A 23,830-nucleotide genomic window follows, 5' to 3' on the forward strand; every position below is an offset into this window, starting at 1 on the left:
CCCTCCTCGCTGTCTGCTCCACATTTGGCGGCGCTATTACCAGCTGTTTTCACTCGGTGCGTCCTGAAAACAAACATGCCAGAGAAGCCCGAAGAAGTCCTGGGGCAGGGAGATAGCGGTGCTGCCATGGCGGTTACATGTTAGTCAATTTGAAATACACAGAAAGGAATGTCTCTCATGTGACTCCGGGCCGGCAGAGCGTGACCGGCCGCGAGCTCGCCAAGTATGGTTGGTCACACATGAGAGGGCAGGAGACGGGCAGAGGCACGAGCGCCGGGTGTCATTGCTGTCGGATGTGTACACCTCGGCCGCAGACATGCCGAGGATGCTGATTCCTCCCCCTCGCTTTTGACTAATTGACCCTGAGCTGCTATGTCAGAGGCTTGAGGAGTGTAAGAGCCGTGTACCGACTCAACCCCCCCCGAAGCTTGTTGTTGTGGAGAACTCTTGTAAATGGGGTGAAGTTCTGCTGAACCAAGTAAGTGCAGCTTGACTTTCCCACTCCGGCGGGGCGGCCGCACGTTGACCTTCTGGTCTCGGGTCTTCTCGTGAAACATGAGCCGGTCTCCTGCAGCACACACACAATCTGTGTTGCGGTGTCATATCAGGGGGAGTTTGCTCATTTGGTTTCGGGGGCAGGTGAGAACGATGCAAATTGAATGCATTTTTTCCAGCGACAACGTAAACACTGGAAATCATCCAAATGCTGGAATTTGTCGGAGTCAATGTTGACATCTGATCGCAGTTACTCATGCTTGAAAATGGTGGAAAAACAAACATGAACCGAGGGCAAACTGCTGTCAGCGCCGACGCTCATATTGAGCTGCAGCGTTTCCTCGAGAGCTGCAGAGGAAGTAACTCGGAGCGAAAACAACACATGGCACGATTATGATTTGGAGAAAAAAAAACAAAAAAAGCTGCAGGTGAAAGTAACTTAAACTGCATTTTTTTTCTTCTTCTGTTTTTTCTTTTCCGTAGCCCCTGGACTATGAAACCAAGAAGGCGTACACCTTTAAGGTTGATGCTTCCAATGCTCATCTGGATCCACGGTTTCAGAGCTTTGGGGCCTTCAAAGACACAGCAACAGTGAAGATTAACGTTTTGGATGTGGATGAGCCCCCGGTGTTCAATAAGCCCTCCTATGTGATGGATGTGTACGAGGACACACCTGCGGGCACCATCATTGGAGCAGTGACAGCTCAGGATTTAGACGCCAGCAGCAGTCCAGTCAGGTAAAGTTTAAACTTTGAAACACTGGACGTTTTACACCGACAATGCTCCACATGGCGTTATATTAAAATACATGTCATTGGTTTTGTTACATCTCCGTCACAGGTAACGTGATTATTATGTTGAAGGCAGACTTTATGTTAAAACAGCCTTGTTTGGTTCTTTTTTTTCTTTCATTGTGCAAAAAGAAAAACTCTATTTAAAGCTTGGATTTTAATTTTTCCAGCAACTTTTCAGTCTTATGGGGACTTTTTGGCTTCAGAATGCTTGAACCCAAAGGTTGTGATGATGGAAGGCATATTGTCTCTAATTAAAACAACAATTATGTCATTTTTAAGAGCCCAGAATTGTCTAATTCTCATCTTTCTGTCAGTCCTTGAATGAATCATATGAGACAAGTGGATCCATTGAGAAAGTTCTACAAATTTGAGGTTAAAATCGGTTAATTCGACGTGTCTCGTTTAAAAATTTGCCCCCCAAAAAACATGTTTGTCCAATTAGATGATACAAAAACCAAAAAATTCTGCACTTTTTGTCACAGCTGAGAAGCTAAGAGCAGCTCAACTGCAACCAACGACCACATAATGAAAAATCAGAGACTTTTTGGTTGAACTGCAGGCTGTGTTTCTGGAGCAGTGAGGAGACATGTATGGGAACAAAATAAAGAGGCCAGAGAGGAAAATAAAACTGATTCGATCAGATGAAAAACATGCAGCGGAGCAAGTTGTTGGAAGATACATCCAGCATGGAAGAAATATTTTCTGTAGAGTTGATATCAAGAGTTTGTAGAGGCTGCAAAAATGCATGTAGTAAAATATCTACAGCACGTGAAGCCATCACTTCTCCAATATTGATAAAAAGCTGTGGGCACATATTTATATATATTTACATATGGATTCTATTTCTTTTTCTTTAATTTTTGCAATTACAAGAAACACCAAGAAACTGCTCGAGATCTGGAGCGTTAGCAACAGAACTTGTTTCATTAATCTGTTTAACTATGTTCTCATTCAGTATTCTTTTCTAAATCTGTTTTTGCTGTGGATGTACAGACACAAGCTGAACATTGAAGCCAGTAAATTACGAAATTGTTCACTTATTTTGTTTTCCAAAAATGTTAGCACCTGTGGTTAGAAGTGAATATACTCCTTTGATGAACCATCATCCATCCATCCATCCATCCATCATCTTCCGCTTATCTGGGGTCGGGTCGCGGGGGCAGTAGGCGGAGCAGGTCATTCCAGACTTCCCTCCCCCCAGCGACACTTTCCAGCTCTTCCTGGGGGATCCCGAGGCGTTCCCAGGCCAGCCAAGAGACATAATCTCTCCAGTGGGTTCTGGGTCTGCCCCGGGGTCTCCTCCCAAGTAGACGCGTTCGGAAGACCTCCAGAGGAAGCCTCTCCGGAGGCATCCAAATCAGATGTCCATACCAACTCAACTGGCTCCATTCGACGCGCAGGAGCACCTTTGATGAACCCCAATTCCATGTCCCTACCTTAATACTCAGATAAAGACATCTGGTGACATGGAGTCAACTGAATATACCAGCGTTACCCACAGTTTAGGGATTCTTGCCATTAAAATAAACAAAACGAGAGGGTTGTTGCATATTCTTCACACTATAATCTCGACTAAACACTCGAACGAAGCCAGCCTGGATCTGGATGCACATTTCCATCTTGAGAAGCTTTTTGCTATTGAACCAAATATCCCCATGTCATTCCCTTGAGGATTAAAGAGCTAAATGGGGGAGTAGTGTGATACTGCAGCCAGTGATTGAAGGTTTTAGATCTCTAATGCATTCATCAATGTCTCCGGTCTCCATTCATCAATGTCATCGCGGCTTTAATCTTGAGAGTTTTGTCAGTTTTGCTCATCAGTTTGAAGATTAATCATGAGTCCATGTAAAACATTTGATACTGTCATGTACGATCCTGCTAATATCATCTCGTTGGCAGGTTTGGCACTTGTTGGTGTCTTTGTGCTTCGTGGGGACTCAAATCGAAGTTTATTAGGAGCCTCATTAAGCAGACGTGAAGTAGATAAAACAAGTATATGATAGCTGAAAGTTTTAAGAGTGTAGATATTATCTGACTTAACTGTCTTTGTATCTGAACTTCCTGTTGAGTGTGTGTTCTGTTAGAATAATGCAGTAAATTTCAACAAACTTCAAAACTTTTGAAGCAGAAAAAAAAAAAAAAGTTTACTTATTTTCTAACCTCAGCAGGAACTGTGATAGTTGTCATGCTCTCGTTTGGATCGTCATATCCAATATGTTGCCTGTACAGTTTTAGACCATCTATTCTGAAGATCTTCGCTGGTTTTTCACCTTGCTAACGCGGCCATATGGTGTTCTATATATGTGCTGGAAAACATCTTGAGCGAAGGAAGCAGTCGACACCAAGGCGGAGCGCTTTTATCTGCAGACTGCGTCCTACCGACGACGGTCTCAGACGCACAGATTCAGATTTCGAAGGCTTTAATATTTATACAAACACCCTAAATTCTACTTTAGTGGTTAAACCAACAACCATAGAGGGACCTCAATGCATATTTTACCAAATTTGATAGGATTTAGATGAAGCAGTTTGGCTATAAAACCATAAAGAAACATGTCAGGTGTTCTAGCCAGTGTGTATTATGGCCGTGTGGTTTCTATACAGTTTGCTCTTGGAAGGCATTTTAACACGAGATTCATTTTACAGACGACTTTATTTTAATTACGCTTATTTGGGTGATTAGTACGACTTAATCGAAGGTAATTGTGATATTTTATTGCCGTGTCGTGCTAATTGTTTGGTTTGGCGTGATTAAGGGGGGCAGTGAAGTGGATGATTTGGTATCCGGGTTTCATTGGAGACGTCGTGACCTTTATCTTAACCCACATCTGGAACTGTCAAAGTAACCACTGCAGCACCAGGTTGGTTTAAAAAAAAAAGAGCCAGCGTTTGGACAATAGGAAGAAAGTTTTTGCACAAACAGCAAACAGCAGGACTGATAAGGCATAAAAGCGGCGTTGTTTATCGGTTCAGCCCAAAAAAGTTAATGCAAATGCTCTACATTAAAGAGAATTCCTGAGGTTTTCATCTCTCTTTGATATTTTTCTTTAAATGTAGAAGTACCCTAATCAGCCAAAATCCTGATTCCTTATCCCCAAAATGAAGGGTCCTTAATTCAGCGCCGCTGCTCTCTCCTTGGTAATTATCAGGTGGGACAATTTAACATCCCCGCTCAGTTTCCAGATCTGATACGCCTAACCCAACTCCTGATTTATACTCAAGGCGAAATCATTCCTTTTCTTCCTCAATCTCTCCGCCTTGATATCGCCGCCGCCGCCGCCGCCGAACACGTGCCGACACACACTCCGACACTTCCTGCCCATAAACCTTCGGCGGTGGATAACAATAGAGCGTTCCTCTGCAAAGACAAAAGAAGGAGTGCGGCCTTAAAAAATGCATGAGGAACCCCTTTTAAAATCTATTAGCTTACTTTTAGTCGGGGCAGATTGCTTCGTAGTAATGCTCCTTTGAAGATGAATCACTCGAGTGTGACACGAAAATAGCAATAATACCTGTTGCGCGGACGGTCGGGTTGTTTTATTATGAATTTTTCATCGGGCGGAGAAAACAAAAGAACAGAGCGGAGATTTGTACAACAACTAAAAGAAAGGAAAAAAAAGAAGCTAATGCCCTCTATTCTGTGGCTTTTCACTTTGTCTCCACTATTTTAAATATTCATCAATACCCCAGCTGACATCGCGCGCCTTCCCAGAGCCGCTTCAAAACAATAGACCCAATGACCCATCATGCATAGGGAATTATGCTTTTAGACTTTTAGACTCAACTGATTTCGCTATTTAGCAGCGTGGTGTCGAGTTATCTCTGGCTGGGGAAACAAAAGGGCGTCATGAATACTGCATCGCTGGCCGAAGCTTAAGAGACTCCCAAGTTGGACTGAACTTTTGACTCGGTCGGCGCTCATAAAAACCTCGAAAACCCAGAAACCCTAAAACCCTTTTTTTAAATATTATTTTTTCTTAAATTACCTTGTGCATTGTGTGTAATGTTCACTGGAGTGAATTAACATCAGCGCAGTTCAAAGCAGGAGATAACAGTGTAATTAATTTTCATATCTACAGCTGCCAGTACTGAGCTGAAGCTTTAATAGACGCTTTAGATCTGCGATTTCTTTCTCGCAGCTGTTGATGAGCCCTATTTTATTTAACGATAACTCCGACATTGGACCAATTACAAGCAAAACGTCTTCTTTTTTTTAATGTTTTCTGTCTCACGTGAATAGTTTTTTCATCTTTTCCAAACATGTGCTTGGGTAGCAGCTTGACTCCAGCAATACCCCCCTCCAACCCAAAAAAAAAATAGAAAAAAAAGTGTTTTGCCCCGAGGAGAAATTGCAAACCATTGATCTTTTGAACTCTTGATGGGAGTTTTGGCTGTAATATTTATCAAAGAGACTCACGCTAAACTATTTTGACACGATCGTGTTCACTTCAAGGCTGGAGTTAAAGAGAGGACGCGGACAAATCAGAGCTGAAACAGAAAATTTGATGGAACCAAAGCTGGTGGAGAGAAAAAAAAAAAACAAAAAGAAAAGTTTTATTTTTTCTCTTTAACTGAAGTGGTTTTGTTATCACTCTCATTACGGAGAAAAAAGACCGGAGGGCGTGAATATGCGCTCGGCCTGTTTCTCTTAATGACTGAGTCAAGTCCAGTTTGAGGCTCTGTGCTGGAGAAAACAAGCATGTTCCATATTCATGAGGAGTAGCCTTTTAAGATCAAATGGCGACGCGAAGAGAAAGAAATGACAGAATGGTGGCGTCTGCCCCACGAGAAATCAACCCACGAGCAAGGCACCGCATCCCCGACCTCTGACCCGGTGGCGAATAAAGGACGTCAACCTATCTGTGGAGCTCCGCCGGTGAAATTATTAATGAAAAATGGCCCTTTTAAGATCAAATAGAATGGAGTGATGAATGGAGCTGTCGCCGGCTCCTTTTCAGATCTCTCTTGTATTTTTTCTTTTTGCATTCAGAGCAACTGGTGCAAGAACCAAAGATGCGTTTCAACACAGACGGACACCCAGCCAACACTTTTATGCCTTTTGTTGTGCTCGCCGGCCCAGAGATTGATACGGTTTCGCCGCCCCCCCCAAAAAAAATTCATTCCCGAGAAAAGCGTCAGCTCAGCACGGCCGAAGTACGTCGGGCCCCCATTACTAGATTGGAATGTATATGCAATCCTCAGCACATTTTCTGGAAATGACCATTCAGAATGAGTAATGAATGCCAACATCACATTACACCTAACTCATATACATGAGCCCGGAGGGGGGCGGCGGCGGGCAGCGGATCACTGCGGTTTAATTCTCTGGTTTACGTCGAAAATGGACGCCGTTAAACAAACATTTGATTTTTTTTTTTCTGCAGGTATTCCATTGACTGGAAGAGCGACCTGGACAGCTACTTTGACATTGATCCAGTGGAGGGAACGATTTCCACCAACGAACTCCTCGACAGGGAGAGCATCGCTCAGCACAATATCTCCATCGTGGCGACCAAACTTAGTAAGTATGACAACGGGATCAATGGTGATTCATGCAGGTGTCGTCGTCCTCCCCCCCTCCTCCCTCCGCCATAATCTGTGTGAAGGATTTAACACACTTTTACTCAAGTCAATACTCAATCCCATTTTGCTGGAAAGGTTTATAGGTGACTATAAACCATGATAGCTCTCCCAGAGGGATGTATCTCCAGGACATTGTCTCCTCTAGCATACTTGCCTCAACTCTGTTTTCATTTTTAACTGCCCTTTTTTTTTTCTTCTCCATTTGATGACATTGGCATTGGGAGGGAGCTCTTTTTTTTTTTTCTTCCTCTCGCCAGAGTCAACTTTTACTTACACCGCAGTAAAATGTGAACCTTTACAGCGTTTTTACAGCGAGCAGATGCAGGCGGCGGCGGCGGCGGCGTCACAGCGTGTCGTGAGCCAAGCTCGGGGAGAAGATGGAACTAATGCGGAGCCGCGGCTTTAAGACATGTCATCAAGCTAATTATGTTTTTATGAAGGAAGTGGAGCAAATTTCCGGATAAATAAGCAAATCTATCGTCATCAAGTCATCAAATCTGCTAAGAACCGTCAAAGTCATTATCCCAGAGGCAGGCTGGTGCTCAATCAAAATTACACACGCCGTATATTCATTAGGACAGACTGTGAAATATGGGCTGTTAAAACTTGAGTCATTGTCGCCTTGGAAACTGATATTACTCACTTCCCCTCAAGGTCATGGCAGTGACATGCTAATTCTGTTTTCAATGTGTGTGTGTGTGCGCCTTTGTGTGGCTTTATGTGCATAAGTGCCAAGAAAATTGGAGGGATGAGGTTAGGCTGAAAGGATGCAGCGTGGATGGAGGAGGAGGAGGAATTTACAAGGCCGCTGCGTGTTCGGTGTTTCCTGCTGGATGCAGGAAGCGGTCGTATTTCTGCTCCCTCCTTATCACCTGCCTGCCAGTCGACGCTCCGATCTGGCCCTCCTGCCCTCTCGGGTAGCCCCCTTCTCACAGGACTAATGTTTGGACAATTTTACTCGCTGACAGAAAAGGAAAATCCAGAGCTAGTGTTTAAAAAAAAATCGTTGAACTGGTGCAGTCGGAGCAGAGATAAAGCCCCGCGCACCCCAGAGTTTGTGTCCCAGCTTGAGTTCAATTCTGTTTTTGACCTTGAGCGAGATTTGGCAGAACTTTCTGCTCTGGATATTGGATAGCTGTTATGGCTCCTCTGCGCTGCTTTCTATTGTCGTCGTCGGCATGTTGTGTGTCTGTGTGTGTGTGTGATTCGGTTTTTAAAGCATGAAGAACAACGCCGGAGCAAAGGTACCTTGGATGCCTTCATTGAGGAGAGGTCACGGGAAAAAAAAAAAAAAAAATCTGCAGCCTCAATCGGCGTTGCACAGCAGTTTTCAATAAACGGCAAATTATTACAGACCCTTGTGTTTGACCTACCTCTGCATCCACTGAGTGTCCTTGCTGCTAATGCTTTTTAACATTTATCCGCCCACTCCTTTCATGTTCCCCGTTACAACGGCTTAGCGGGTGAAACGTCCGGCGACATTTCCCTTCAATAAAGGAAGCCACTCTGCAACCATCAACACCTGAGTTGGAGGCTTTTCCCTTTTGGCGAACCTCGGAGATCTGTGCGGTCATCTCTAGACACTGCAGTCATGCAGCAAAAATGAGAGCAGTGTGCGCCGCTCTCCCGAGACACGGTGCACAGCAGAAGGCTTTTGCTAAATAAGAACCAGGGGTAGATTAGCGGTTTTGGCATTTTAGAAACCCAGCAGCAATTTTTCGTGGGGAGACAAAGAGAGTGAGAGGGGAGGAGGGGGGGTGAGATCTATTAAATGCAATAATAACCTTGGCAGGAGGCAATTAAGGAGGCACGCTTACTATCTATTTACAGCAAATGAATTTAGTTCCACACTCATCACCGAGTTTTGCGTGGCGAGTTTTTGCTGACTCGCTCCTGCCGACAGTTGCACTTTTGAGCAGATTGATGTCCACGAGGAATCTCTCCATCTCTCTTCTGCACCACGTTTTATGGATTTGTGGTTGATTGCTTGCAAAGATTGAGGCTTTTTTTTTTTATTAAAATGAGCTTAATTAGAAATAAAGTAATGCAGAGGAGAAAGGCAGGATAAGGCCGGCGACTTTATGGCGAACCGCTGAAGCGTTCCATGCAGGATATTCAGATTCAGGAAATAAATAAATAGAGCATGTCTTATTGAGGGGGAAACGCTGATGCCAGTCGGATCTGAAAATAACTACTGTACCATTGCTCCATCTAGTGGGCTGAGTGATGTATCGCTTATGAAGACAACAGTTATGGAGATGAGGTTGAACTAGTAAGTTTGGGACTTTTATTAAAGAGTAATATCAGATCTTTTTGATGGAGGACCTGGATGATAGAAGAGACTTTTCGCTGGCTGAGCAACAATGTTAGTAGTTCGGTTAGTGCCAAAGCAGCAAATCCCATGCTCGGTGTCATTTTTACCTCGCTGGGAAGATTGCTTTTTCCATCAAGGTCAGAGACGGGTTACTAACTGAGCCGTGGCTGCTCCTCCAATCCCCCCGAGTCCGACTCTTACAGATCCCCCCTGCTTCTTCTCAACCAACAGCATCCCCCCCTACACACAAAGCCCACGCACCTGTATGTACCTATGCACTGGCGCTCACACAAACAAGCGCGCGCTAAGCCTCCCACTGCACAAGCAAAAGCCTATTCCCACATCAAATCCATAAAGTTTGCCTTACTTGGGCTTCCACACAAGAGAAAACAGAACATTTCCCCCATTGTGCTCCTGCAGAGAGAGAACAGTGCAACAAACAACCCCGGATTCAAGTTAGTCCTGCACAAGGGGGCTTTCAAACTATAATTAAAATGCGATCTTATGGCTCGAACCTGCAACAGAACCTGGGTGAGAATTTAAAAAAACATAATCTCCCCATGGAGCCGTATTCCATAATGTTTTATTTGCAGGCAGCACATGGGATGAATTAAGCCCCTGTGTGTGTGTTTATTTAATTCTGCTTTTCATCATGAATCAAAAGCAGCATCATAAAAAAAACAGCGGCGTGCAATTTATGCATCGCCATGTTCCGGACACATCAGAGGTGTTTTTTTTTTCTTCATCCCAGCGTTTAAGCAGGATGACTTACGGTGCAGCCAGGCGTCCATTCAAGGACACCGTGGACGTTCGGGCACCGGCAGCCTCTTTAACCGCTCAGCCGTCCCACTGCAACCGTGATAAACCTCTGAGCTCGTCATAAGATGGCAGTACTTTAGACATCCACATGATGTCAGTGCTGTGAAAAAGGAAAACAAAATAACACTCCCATGTTGTGTTTTTTTTTTCCCTCTCTGCAGACAGTCCGGTTCTGACCAGCCGGGTGGCCGTCACCGTCCACGTGCTGGACATCAACGAGTTCCCGCCTGAGCTGGCCAGTCCCTACGAGACCTTCGTGTGTGAAAACGCCAAAGTGGGACAGGTACGTTCACAGCTAACCTCCTTCCTGTCTCTTTGCTGTGTGCACCTGTCGTGGCGTTAAGCACGACTAATGCACTCAGTGTTGATTTTCTCAGAGGGGGCGACAGCTGCTGATTGAGCCGATACGTCTTTAAACACCATCCAAAGGTGCTAAAGTGAATCTGAAAGGTGTGGATGTAAATACACTGTATGGAAAGACACATAACCTCTTTTTTTCCCCTCACTATCTGCATTAAATCAGACGAAACTCTTCCTGTTTTAGGTCAGTTAGAATTATCAAAGTTATTTCTATTTGTTAAATGCCAGAATAATGAGAGAGGGAATTCTTTTTAGAGATTTTTTTTCCTTTAAAGTCAGAAGTTTACATCCACTAAGATGCCTTTAAACTATTTGGGAAAGCCCAGATGATGATGTCATCGCTTTGGAAGCTTCTGATAGGTTAACTGACAATGTGAGTTAACTGGAGGCACACCTCAAACACACTGTTTCCTTTTATGTAAACATGGGAAAATCTAAAGACGTCAAGAAGATATCAGGAAGAGAATTGTGGACTTCCAGATGGTACAGTTTCCAGATGCCTGAAGGTTCCACGTCCATCTGTTCAAACAATTATACCCAACTATAACCACCATGGGGATGTCCAGCCATCATAGCGCTCAGGAAGGAGACGGTTCTGTGTCCCAGAGATGAAGTGTTTTGGTTGAAATGTGCGAATCAACCCCAGAACAAAAGCTGAAGACCTTGTGATGATGCTGCTGAAGCTGGTCAGAGTCATTATCCACAGTGAAACCAGTCCTGTACCGACATGAGCTGGAAGGATAGTCAGAGAGGAAGAAGACGTTACTCTTCATTTTCGTACACATGTCTTGTGGTCTGATGAAACTAAAACTGAACTGTTTGGCCTTAATGACCGTCGTTACATTTGGAGGAAAAAGGGGGAAGTTTGAAGCCTGAGAACACCATCCTAACTGTGAAGCACGGGGGTGGCAGCATCATGCTGTGGGGCTGTTCTGCTGCAGGAGGGACTGGTGCACTTCACAAAATAGATGACATCATAGGGAAAGAAGAAGCAACATCTCAAGACATCAGCCAGGAAGTTAAAGCTTGGACACTAATGGGTCTTCCAAATGAACAATGACCCTCAGCATACCGTCAGATTAGTTACAGAGAGGCTTCAGGACAACAGAGTCAGTGCTGTGGAGTGGCCATCACAAAGCCCTGATCTCCATCCTGGAGAACATTAGTGGAGCAAGGAGACCAACAAACCTGACTCAGCTCCACCTGTTCTGTCAGGAGGAATGGGCCAGAACTCATCAAACTATTGTGAGAAGCTTGTGGAAGGAAACCCAGAACGTTTGACCCAAGTCATACAGGTTAAAGGCAACGCTACCAAATACTGAGGAATGGATGTAAACGTCTGACTTTGAAAAAACAAACAAACAAAAATTCTCTAAATAAATCTCTCTCATTATTCTGGCATTTAGCAAATAGAAATAATTTTGTTAATCCTGACTGACTTAAAACAGAAAAACTTTCGTCTGATTTAAAGTCAGACAGTGAGAAAAAAAAAAAGGTCATGTGTCTTTTTGTATGTAAATTTCTGGTTTTAACTGTATATTAACACCAGTAAAGCATCACTGCTGAAGCTTTGGCAGGAATAAACGCTGCAATTGTGATATTTTTCCTGCTTTTTTTGGAACCCCACATTACCACATTTAACTCTCTTGTGTTTTACCCAAGGTGACTTGAATAAAAACCTTTTTTTTTTTACTATTTCAAGGGATTTTTTTTACTTTGCAGAGAACCCCTTCAGCACGGATCAAAAATCTGATTGTGTCATAGGGTTCGATTCGGCGGGAGAGGCAATCATAAAGCACAGCGGTGCTTTGCATATCAGGCAACCTGGAGTACATTTCGGATGATATATTTGAGATGCAGCGGAGAAATTTGCCTGTGCGCATTGTAAACCACCTGTGCCTGTAAATTAGCCCATTAACTGGCATCTATATGCAGTTAGCGTTGTGAGGGAACAGCTTCTTTGGCAGTCTATCAAATCACTGTAGACGCCTCATCACACTGAGGATGTTGTTGCCGGTCCTCAGGCCTGTTGCAATCAAAACAACGGCTGTGCCCTCTATCTGACGGCATCACCGTCTTCCTCGGCATGTGCGTTTGCCATGTTTTCCGCCTTCACGATGGAGCCCGTTTTTATTTATTTATTTTCTGCTGCTTCTTTGGACAATCTGACCAAAACCACATCCACACGGCTCCAAACTCTTAATCAATAATGTTCTCCTTCATGATTTAACTCTAATTCTTGGCAATTTAAAACTTCTTCTATGAATAGCGTGACCTTCGCCGTGCAGGAAACACAAGGTTTTCACGTTTATCTCCTCTTGGAAGAAGGTTTGCCTGTTTTCTCCTTTAGCAGCTAGTTTTGGGAGAAAATTGTGATCCGACGTGCGGCTGAGCAAAGCGTGATGTCAACACATGGAGCCACCGATGCACAAACACTGAGCTGTTTTTTTACTGATTTATGAGACGTCTTGCTTTCAGAAGTTTAACTATAAAGAAAGGTTTTTACATGCTGATGGATTCAGGATGCACGAGGGATGCCGAGTTGATGCCGTTTTAAGATATTTGAATTAGAAAATGTAAGATTTTGGTACACAGATATGATGAAATAGGATGGATTTGGGACCTAGATGGTGTAAATTTGCAGCTCTCCGCACCAAATAATCCAAAACAAGATGGAGAAACACGTTTGAAACCATGCGGAAAAGCACAAAAAGGAGATTTTAAACCGCATCATCATCATCCCCCCCTTTTCCTCTTCCTTATTCCCTCGCTCTAATCTCCCGCTTCTCTTCCTCCCGGCTCCTCTTCCAGAATATACGCTTTCCTGCGGCGTCGCCACAGCGTGAGTCCGCCAGGTGTTGTGCACAGCTGCGGGGACGATAAAGAACCGCAGATCCTTCTCTCTTGTAAAAAAAAAATCCATCACACATTTTCCCTTGATGATTATCTGCTCTCGCGCACAACTGAGGAAACATACAAACCGCTTGTTCTGGAGTGTCTCACGCTGCGGCGCAACTTCTGATTGAAAATAATCTGTAACCGGCACCAAACCGAGCAAGAGGAGCGGCTGATTATTTCCATGTAAATGTGCCGGAGAGGGGGGGAAAGCCTGAGATTTGCAAAAAAAAAAAAAGAAGATCAGGAAGTTATACAGTAGGGCCTTTTCATAATTTACTGTACTGGGAGTCAACTGGTCAAGTGTGAAATGAGAAAAAAGTATCCACAAAGGGAACGTAAAACAAGTTATTTCCTACCGGGGACTTGTGCACATTAGATATATTCAGGAGCAGCCGGCGCTATAATGTGCTCCTGCTGTTTAAAGTATTTGCTTTGCCTTTTGCGACGCTATATTGAAACGCTAACCTAGTGAATCAGTTTGTTATGCCGAGGATAATTACATTTACATTTACAGCATTTAGCCGCCACTCTTATCTAGCTTAACTCACAATGCGGCTGAGTGCGAATGCAGAATGCACTTGAAGCCATTTAACACGTACAATAGCGGCGAGTAATAAGCAGCTACTGCGGCGCCAAGCTCCACTTGTGATGGAGAGGAGGTGGGAAGCACTTTTGAGGGCAATAAAAGGAGGATTTGTAAATGACAGACTGTAATAAATAAATATATATATATGTAGAAATCGAAATATAATATTACCAAAACACAAAGAATCATTAAAACTGTACAGAAAAGTACAAAAAGTAGATTTAAGCTGCATCATCGTCGTCTCTCCTCTCCTCCTTCAATTCCTCTTTCTTATTATTATTATTATTATTAATCTCCTGCTTCTTTTCCTTCCTCTTCCTCTGTGGCTTCTCCTCCAGAATATACATTTTCCTGGCGGGTATATTCTGGAGGAGATATAAACTGCAGGAATGTGTATATCCCACATTTTTTTTGCCGCTGGTACCAAACATGAATGTTCTCGCAGTGAGGAGGCAAGAATCAATTTTTGAAAATTCAAAATTTTGGAATCCATAATTGATTCTTGGCTCTGAAATGTGCTTAAAACAAGAGTGATAGGGGCATTACATGAAAATATTACTCCAAAAATAACAGGCAATTTGAGAAATTGTCCAAAATATCTGCCAACAAAACTGCAGCAAGATTTTCTCCAACTGAAGGTGTAAATACACTTTGTACCATTGTGAAATATTTATATTTTCATAAATAGCCATGAATTCTTCTTTTTTTGCTATTTAGATTTTAAATTCATGTGATTTAAACCCAAATAAATGCAATATAATGAATATAAGAGATTTTATAATACAACTATATTACTATTAGTACTATTATTATTATAAATACATAAAATATAGTACAATAAAATACCTTAAATCTGCATTTATCCTATGTGCATTGGCATTTTTGGAAATTTTAAAAAAGATAAATATCTGTGATGAATGTCTACTTATCAGTATCTACAGTTATCTACTTAACTGAGGTTATAATATATAAATGACAGGTTTCTATTGAAGCTGAAATGGTTTTTTCCATTGATTAGCTCGCTTTCAACTCAGATTTTTAAACCGTTTGCCGAGAGGTCCAACCAGGGCTCTTTCCAGGGATGTGTCCTTCCACCGGGCCGGCCGTTGCTCCCGGTAATGTTTGATGGACGTCATCTATTATTTCTGACGTAACTGATTTACCGGGGACCCGAAACAAAAAAAACAAAAGATCGATAGTTTAAACACTAATGAAAAATAACTGTTGTTGCTCGGATTTATTCATCACAAAGGTAATTTGGTTTGCAGGGAATCAATAGCGCGAACTGTACATCTGCTGCGGGGAACACAACAGAGCACTCATCACACCTGGTGTCAGGTTGACTCCCCCTGGAGGGACTTTCATTTAAATACTGAGAGCGAGAGCAACATAGTCGGGGTGATGTAACGGGGACAGGAGGGGTTGATTAGTGCCTCCTGGATGTTTGTGGCGGTTGGTGGTTGGTGGTTGGTGGTGGTGGGATTCAGGACTGAAGGTCTCCAGCAGGTCAACGCCAGTGAGTGAGGAGGAGCAGACTGGTGGCACAGCTGGGTTGGCAGGACAGACGGAGCTCCGAGACGTTCGGGGAGAAACAGAGGGACGTAGAAAAGCCGTCAGCAGTCTAGCACAGAGGCGGCTGAGTCAGCAGTCTGTGCCTAACAGGGCGGAAGTGCAGAGAATGGAGCCGCCGCCGCTTGGTTTGGTGTTGTCTGAGTAAACTGTTTTGCTGAGGTGTTGATCGAACGGTTCTGCAGATGTACGACGTAAAACAGCTGGTCTCCTATGAAAGCTCCAGCGCTTCTCACTGATGTCAATCCATCACACGAGGCGTTCAGGTGATGTGGAAATTTCAAGCAGTTTTCAATCAGGCGCTCAGCGACTGCATCAGGAGTGATTGTGGGAACAAGTCGCCGCCTCGTCTCAGCGCCGCCGACGCACAGTCAATTAAAGTCTGGTTGACACTTGTGTTCAGTGTGCGATAATTCTCACCTTCCACCAGTGAGTCGGCTGACAATGTTCTGTCAGTTCTACTATCAATACACTCCACAACAACGGCGATAACATTTAGACTATTAGTCAAATGAGCTCCTGTTCTTATAATCAAACCATGATTCTCCTTCCTGTCTTTCACCAGGTGATCCAAACGTTCAGCGCAAAAGACCAGGATCTACCGACCGCCGGACAACAGTTCTCCTTCAGGTCAACAAAAGAAGATCTAAAAAACAAGAACTTCACCATCCGGGACTTTGGAAGTGAGTGTTTTCATCTCAGCTAGCAGGGAACGTTCCCACAACATTGGCAAGGTCTAGTCATAATACAATTAGTTTTGATCTAATGTTCTTAGAATGGTTTAGCAATATAGCTATCATCTCCATTCCAATGTTCCTATGAGGTTAAAAGTGAACTAAGACTATCAGCTGAAACATTCAGAAGATGTTTGGAGGAACACAGATTATGTTCCATGACAACAAAGAAAGAACATTCTCAAAGCAACATTCAAAAAATATTTTCTAGATGTCATCAAGGTATGAGATCATGGCTTATAAAAAGTTCTTGCATGTGATATATTAAAAAAATAGCAGTGGAGCATTCTTTCTGCAATGTTTTGAGGACATTGTTGACGGAACACAGTATAGAACATCCTTCTATGAAACATTCTCACAATGTTTTGTGGAATGTTTTCCGGCAACATTCGAAAACATGTTTCCCAGATGTTAACGAGATCTCACGTGACAGAATGTTGGGTGTTTTTTTATTATAAGAAACTAGTGTAACGTTCCTGATACCTTAAAGGTAGAACTTTTAACCTTGTTGTTGGGTAAACCCATCATAAAATACGCTTCTATGAAATGTTCTCACAATGTTCCATCATAGCAAAGTAAGAAAGTGTTCCAACAACAATCAAAAAAATGTTTCGCAGATGTTATCGATACCTCGCATGACTTAATGGTTTTTTTTGTTTTTTTTTAAACAAGAAATGTTTCACCACGTTCTTCTTGAGATAGTAAAGTTAGAACATTTAGCCTTGTTATTGAGGGAACACATCATAGAATGTTCTAAGAAAGGAAGGATGTTCTCAATGCAACATTCTGAAAACATTTCTAAGACGTTATCAAGACCTCAGATGATAGATTTGTTTTCTGACATTCCTGTCATGCAATATATTGCTAAAGTTGGAAAGTTTGCCTGCACTGTTTTGAGGCAACACCTTGTAGAATCTATAAAAAACGTTCCCACAATGTTCCACGTACAACATAACAACGGAAGAACAGTGTGACATTCAGTTTTGAGCACGCTGGAGCATCTAACAATGTTATCAACAAACGTCAAACCCTTTAACTAGAAAACTGTAGTGAATAAAATAAAACTTCTCGCTGACAATATCAGTAGAACTTTGCAGAACTTTCACAGAGGGCTTCTGGAGCACAAAAGTCCAGCAGGGATAGTCCTACACTGTTTGACATACCTGTAATATCTGGTGAAACAACAGTTTATGTCGTGAGATATTAAAACTAGACCCTGCATTAAAACCCACGTTCCCAGTGTGCTGCTCTAAGCCTCCCAGAGCGGCATTTCTCAGCGCTTAGAACAACTTAACCACATGCAGTCAGACGTTTTCATATGATAAGGCCACACGTGACACTCTGCAGCGCGCACCGGCCGAGCCCTTTGAAGTCCAACCAGAAAGACGGGTAATGAAAAGTGGGACATGGCAGGATGAGGCCGGGGAAACGAATGCATTCACCATCCCTGACAAGCCCTGGTCCGAACCTCTGATCCAGTTTTTACCTTTTGGACACACTGTCTTGCAGCTTCCTGAGTGCCAGCAGCCTTGGAAGCACACTCTCCAGATACAGAGTGAGATCTGACAGGCAGGGACAGGAAATACAAACACCACGGGCGCCGAGGACGGGGTTCAGCGAGAGAGGGAGCACAAACAAAATCGCGGCAGTGCACAACATGCAAGGTGTGCTAAAATACCTGACCTCCTGTCAACGGAAAGTGCTGGGCTTTGTCAGTGGAACAAACCCGGCTTGACAGGGGTCAGACAGTCTAGCTGCAGCAGACAGAACCGGGCAGGTTCAGCCTGACACGTTCCCTCTCGCTCGTATACGTTGTCGGCCTCTATTCAACTCGCCGTCCTTACACCTCCGGCTGTCCTCCCAAGTTGTTCCCTTTTGTGTAGCTTTTATTTTTTTTCCTCTAAATCTAATATCTATCATTGCTAATCTGCTATTTCTGTGCAAACAGAATGACAGCAGAACCCGACAGTGTTTCAGGGAATACCGGACTGGGTGTGGTTGGGCTCGAACAGCTTTTTAAAGTAAGCGGAGTAAAATGGTGAGAGCTTTGATAAGACAACTCTTTGATATGTCTTATCGCATTCAGAGAGGCACATTTGGAGAGGATTCGATATCAAACGTTAAAAGTGTTATCGGGCGTTGAAAAGTTTCATCTCTCTCATACTTGGACCTCCGGACTTGTAATGCAGCTCGAAGGATTGTCTGATTGATGTGAGGTTATAGCGAGAGGAGTATTTGCTTTTGGTCAGAACACTTTCTACCCTGTGTAGATCAAGAAATAATCAGACTACTTCAGGTTTCCCCGAGATTCATTTACCACATATAATCGAGGACTGTTTTGGAGGTTCCCTTTGTGTTTTTATTTTTATTTTTGATGGGCTGATTCTTCTTGTTCTTGCAGATAACACAGCTGGAATCGTGACCAAGCGCGGCGGGTTCAGACGGCGTTTGCAGGAGATCTACTTCCTCCCTGTGGTGATCGAAGACAACGGATACCCGCCCAAGAGCAGCACGGGCACGTTGACCATCCGCGTGTGTGGCTGCGAATCGGACGGTTCCCTGTTGACCTGCAGCGCGGAGGCCATCTTCCTCCCCGTCGGTCTCAGCACAGGAGCTCTGATCGCCATTCTTCTATGTATCGTCATCCTGTTAGGTGAGATCTTCTGGCTCGGAAACATTCGTCAAGTTACCACAAATAGCTTTGATTTGACTGTTGAACGTGAGACTATAGCAAGGGCGCAGTTAGCTTAGCATAAACACTGGAGGTAGGGGGAAACTGCTAGCCTAGCCCTGTCCAAAGGTATAAGAATAAGCGTCCACTAACACATGCATTTATTTCTAAAAGTATAGAAACTAGACTTTCCAGTTTTATTGGGGATTAGGCGCAGAGACGTCCTGGAGTCTCCGCTGGTTGCCTGGCAATCTCACAGCAACAACACAACTTTAGGACAGCGGTATTGATCCTCTCATCCAGCTGCTGTCAAAAAGACAGGAGTTGACATTTCATGAAATGTCAAAGTATTGACATTTCAACTCCGCAACTATTCCTTTACTGTTGCCGTCTGCAAAGTTCAAGAGAAATTTTTGAATTTGGAGATTTTCCGCTAGCCAAATCCTGCCCTTAATTTGGCTTAAACAGAAAATCCATAATGTCTCAGCAAAACCGTATTTTGTGATTTAGTTCTGAAATCTTCTCTCGCGCAGTTTCTAAAAGCAGGCGGGCTCGAGTTAAGGCTTATTGAAAGAGACTAGACTCGATACCAAACTGATGCGCTGATATACATCTAAGGTATAGATTTGCTGAAATACTTAATTTTTTTTTTTTTTTTGTCCACACTTTTGACAACACCCTCCTCCAAACACGCTGATCTGACCGTCAGAGTTGGGCTGGCGTCTCTCCAGGAGTGTCTCCAGTTAATTATGGAACCCTTATGAATTTTGTCATTCAATGAGACGTTAAAGATTGGAGGGAGGGACGCTTGGCTCAATAAACTAAATCCAATCTCGCTGCCCTGTGGCTGCTTCCCAAGCTCCGGCTTTTTACATTCCCCACAAGGTCACGGTTGTAAAACTCCTCCTTAATTCTCTGCCATTAATGTCCGACCTCATCTGCATACCTGGGAGGAAATAAATGTAGGTTTATGGCATCGTTTTCTGAATTATGAATGTGGGATGGACGGTTGTTAAAGAAGTTCTCGTTTTACACTGGAAGTCAAGGGTAGCCGTGACCTTTGAATTTAGCTGTATTTACTTTACTCTATCTCCTTCTAATTTACGGTCCAACAAAGGATCCACTGTTGAATTCCGGCTATGCCTCGTCATTAATCCCGTTTCATTATCCTCATGAATGTATTCATGTGAAACATCAGCTCGAGTGTCATTGTTTTATATGAGACTGAACATAAAAGCACACTCGCCAGTCGTAGCTGTGTGCTGTAGAGCCGTGTGTCCGTGTGTTCGCTTCATCTCACAAGAATGTCTTCAAAGCTCCCAGTCGACTCAGCCCCAAGGCTGAGGCTGACGCCAAACTCTCATGCTGTCCCTGTGAAGGGAAAGTGGCAGAGAAAATCAGGACTCACACTGAGAACATTTCCATAGAGCCACTTAGTTTCTGTGCAGGATTTGTCAGGATGACCCAGTTGTCCTGTGCAGGGAAATTATGAAGTAAATTAAACAAACCAGCACGGAGACTTTCATCTGCGCTGCCATTTCTTGCAAAACGGAAGTGGATTGGCTGCACCTAATGACAAGCTGAGTTTTCAACCCGTGTGCCCTGTAATAACCGTCTGCTGGCTGAATCTGCAAAGGTGCCACTGGGGGGAGCTGGCACACTACACAAAGGTAGATAAAAATCACTTGGGAGTGAAGGAAGGCAGAGAGGAAGTGAGATACAGAGAGAGGTTGAAAGAAAGAGACCTACTTAGGGCTTCTTTTTCTTTTTTTCCCCCCCCAAACTGAATGTATTTATTGGACTCTTTCATTTGAATGATTTCAGTTTTATCCTGGCCATTGCTCTTCCCTTCTAGATACAACTGTATATTAAAAAACCCAGAGGAAAAACACATATTTTACTGCATTTCTCACTGAAAAGGCAGGGAAAGGGACGCAGGGGGAGATAGACTCAGAGAAACAGATTGCACTGACAGGAGAGAGAGAAGGGAGGGCTGGAAATTTACTGCAACACTATGTGTGGAAAATAACACAATGGTACTGTAGTTTCTAAAGCATGCAGAGCCTCACGTAACCTCACAAGGGGGTTGCGTGATGAAGCAATAAACTGTTGCTTTGGGTGTGCACTGCAGTTTTAACCCCAGCAGTGTTGTGTTTCTCATGCAAGCTAATACGAGCATGCAGAAGGAGTTGATTTGCAGGTCAGAAGATCATCTAAGATGCATTTAGCTGTACTCGGTGTAATTGAGAACAACTGTGTAATTGAAATAATGGGCAGCGTATGACCTAGAATTAAGAATCTACAGTCGTGCGAGCAGCTCTGTGAGGCTGTGAAGTGCTTAGACACAGTGGAGCTTAAAGTCAATTGCATGCTACCATGCTCATAATGACTACACTAATGGTCAGTGCTAGCAGGTAGTGTTAACCATTTTAGTTTAGCAATCTAAAACTGGTTAATGAGCTAATAAGCACTGATGGGAATTGTGCAGTTTTGCAGGTAATCTGTCATAAACCAAAGTGCAAGACAAATAAGAAACTTTGACAAATTGAAGTGGTGCCATTAGAAGAGTCAGGAGACGTCCATCGTCACTGGGATTCATCATCTGGGGACTATGTATGAAAAGCCACAGCAATTCATCCGGTGGCCACCGAGCTATTTCAGGCTCGATTAAAGTGACAGATCCCTACAGCCGTTGCTGCCGGTGGGGCCAAAATTGATTTCTTGATATCTGCTGTCGAACAAACTTCAACTAAATCTAAACCAGCTTCGACGTATCGTTTTTTTTTTCCTCACAAGAGAAACGTCAAAGGCATATTAATTTAGCTCCGCAGACAGTGATCTAACACGTGGCTGTCTCGATGTCTTCCCTCAGTGATCGTGGTGCTCTACGTGGGTTTGAGACGGCAGAAGAAAAAGGAAACCCTCATGTCATCCAAAGAGGACATCCGGGATAATGTGATCCACTACGACGACGAGGGAGGCGGGGAAGAGGACACGCACGCCTTCGACATGGGGACGCTTCGCAATCCCAAGGTTGTCAAGGAGAACCTGTACCGCAGGGACGTCAAACCTGAGTTGAAGAGAGGCCCCAAGCCGCCCGTCTCTCAGGACAGCGCCGACATCCGAGACTTCATCAACCAGCGTCTGAAAGAGCACGACACGGACAACTCGGCGCCGCCCTACGACTCCTTGGCCACGTACGCCTACGAGGGCGACGGCTCGGTGGCCGAGTCGCTCAGCTCCATCGAGTCCCTCGCAATAGACCTCGAGGAGGACTATGATTACCTCAGCGACTGGGGGCCCCGCTTTAAGACACTGGCAGGGATTTTCGGGGAACAGTCGGAAACTCAGTCGGACTCAACAACCACGGAGAACACACATTGATGTTATTCACAGACTCAAAAAAAAGCAAATATGTAACAACGTTCTTTGGTTGGCGACACACAATGTTTTACACTTTTCTTCCCATGTTATCTGTTTTTTTTTTTGTTTCCAGCTCACTGTTTTCTGTTTTGATGTGGTACTTTACCATGCTCAGTCCCAAAATTGTAAAAAAACAACAACAAACAAAACAAAAACAACAAGAGAACATACGGTAACATGAGTAGATGAGCAAAGCAGCCATTCAATTTCCTTTCAATTGAATGTTGTTTCTTGTCTTACATTTTGTTTCCTCTCTGGGAATACGCATACACACGGAAATGCTGCCATTTCCTGGAACATCCTTTAAAGTGCCTCAATATAATTGTTCTTTCGATTGCTATTTCATGCCACATATCCAGTGTTGTTTCTTAGTACCCCATAGGTTACGCCGATGCGGTCCGACCGGCCGAGGCATCTACCGAGACCAATGTCAACTCTGTGGGGGACAATGAGGTGGCCCGAGTTTGGCCAAAGATGTTTTGAATGTTATTTATTGTTCTATTTATTTATTGGCTGATTGAGTTTGATTAGACTTTTTTGTGTATTTATCTATTTATCTCTCAGTCATCAATCTGTATTTTTTATTTTTTTGGAGACACTCGAGGAATTTTGTAATTATCCAAGGCCCACATGAAAATGTATGTTTCTGTTAGGTGGGTCCTGTGAATAGACTTGTACTAGAGTTGTAAAAAGATAAACTAGGGCTAAATACTACAGTTCAGTCATGTAATAAGCACTGTTTTCTTAAATAAACCACACTTGGACAGAAACAGGCGTTGTATTTATGACTTTTCGTCCATCCCTGGTCTATAAAACATACATTATACTACGAGGTTATGGAGGAGCATGAGCAGAGAGCTGATGAGCACCTGAAGTGAAATTATATTTTTCCGACAGAGCTGTTCCAGGAAACAAGTTTTGCGTGCGGGGCAACATAAAATTTTTAATAAAGATCAATTTAAAATGATCTACTCTGCCTATACCTGTCACACTGCAAATGAAGCTCGAGGTGAAAACAAACATACATTGGTATCACATATGGTCTCTAGATAATGATCACCTCACCTGGACATTTAAGGTTTTGTGAGATGGATTGCCCTTGAATTTGATCCAGATATGCACAACGCCCAACAGCTTCAGTGATACCTCGAGTTCAGAAGCAAATTAAACGTCTTAATTATCCAGTTTATTGTCTTACTATCTCCTAGGCGAAGCTAAATTTGATGGGTTACACCTTCACATTTACTCTGGAACACAACTGACAAAAGCTCACATCCCCAGCCACAGTTTAAACTCTGCCCACCTATCCCCCAGCATGTTACCATGTCTAGACTCTTTCTCCCAAGGAACCCAGCGCCTGGATGGGAGAAAATACCTTTTTTTGCTATACAGTTGCTCGGCTTTTCCTTGCACAAATCAACAACTAAACGCTTTCAGGAGACAGTGTTTCCGAATTCGGCTAAACATTCCCGCGCAGAAAAGGCAATCAAGGTAAGAGAATTACAAGTCACACTGAGGCATCAATAAGGTATCGAAATGGACTATTTCTCCAGGCAATGAATAGAGTACCTCGGGCCTTTCTTG

The 23,830-nt window shown here is 43.5% G+C and overlaps 1 protein-coding gene across 1 annotated transcript in view; it reads left to right on the forward strand.

Annotated features, from left to right (window-relative positions):
- LOC103358465 (cadherin-12) overlaps window positions 1–22,207 on the forward strand; it is a 69,633-nt gene extending 47,426 nt beyond the window's left edge. Inside the window, exons 7-12 of the mRNA XM_008283446.1 lie at window positions 979–1,232; window positions 6,674–6,810; window positions 10,167–10,288; window positions 15,984–16,101; window positions 18,554–18,805; window positions 21,696–22,207. Coding sequence (XP_008281668.1) covers window positions 979–1,232; window positions 6,674–6,810; window positions 10,167–10,288; window positions 15,984–16,101; window positions 18,554–18,805; window positions 21,696–22,207 — 1,395 coding nt within the window. The remainder of the gene's footprint in view (window positions 1–978; window positions 1,233–6,673; window positions 6,811–10,166; window positions 10,289–15,983; window positions 16,102–18,553; window positions 18,806–21,695) is intronic.
- The last annotated feature ends 1,623 nt before the right edge of the window (window positions 22,208–23,830 follow it).

Source organism: Stegastes partitus, unplaced genomic scaffold (assembly GCF_000690725.1).
Source record: "Stegastes partitus isolate 25-593 unplaced genomic scaffold, Stegastes_partitus-1.0.2 Scaffold313, whole genome shotgun sequence".
NCBI lineage: Eukaryota > Metazoa > Chordata > Actinopteri > Pomacentridae > Stegastes > Stegastes partitus.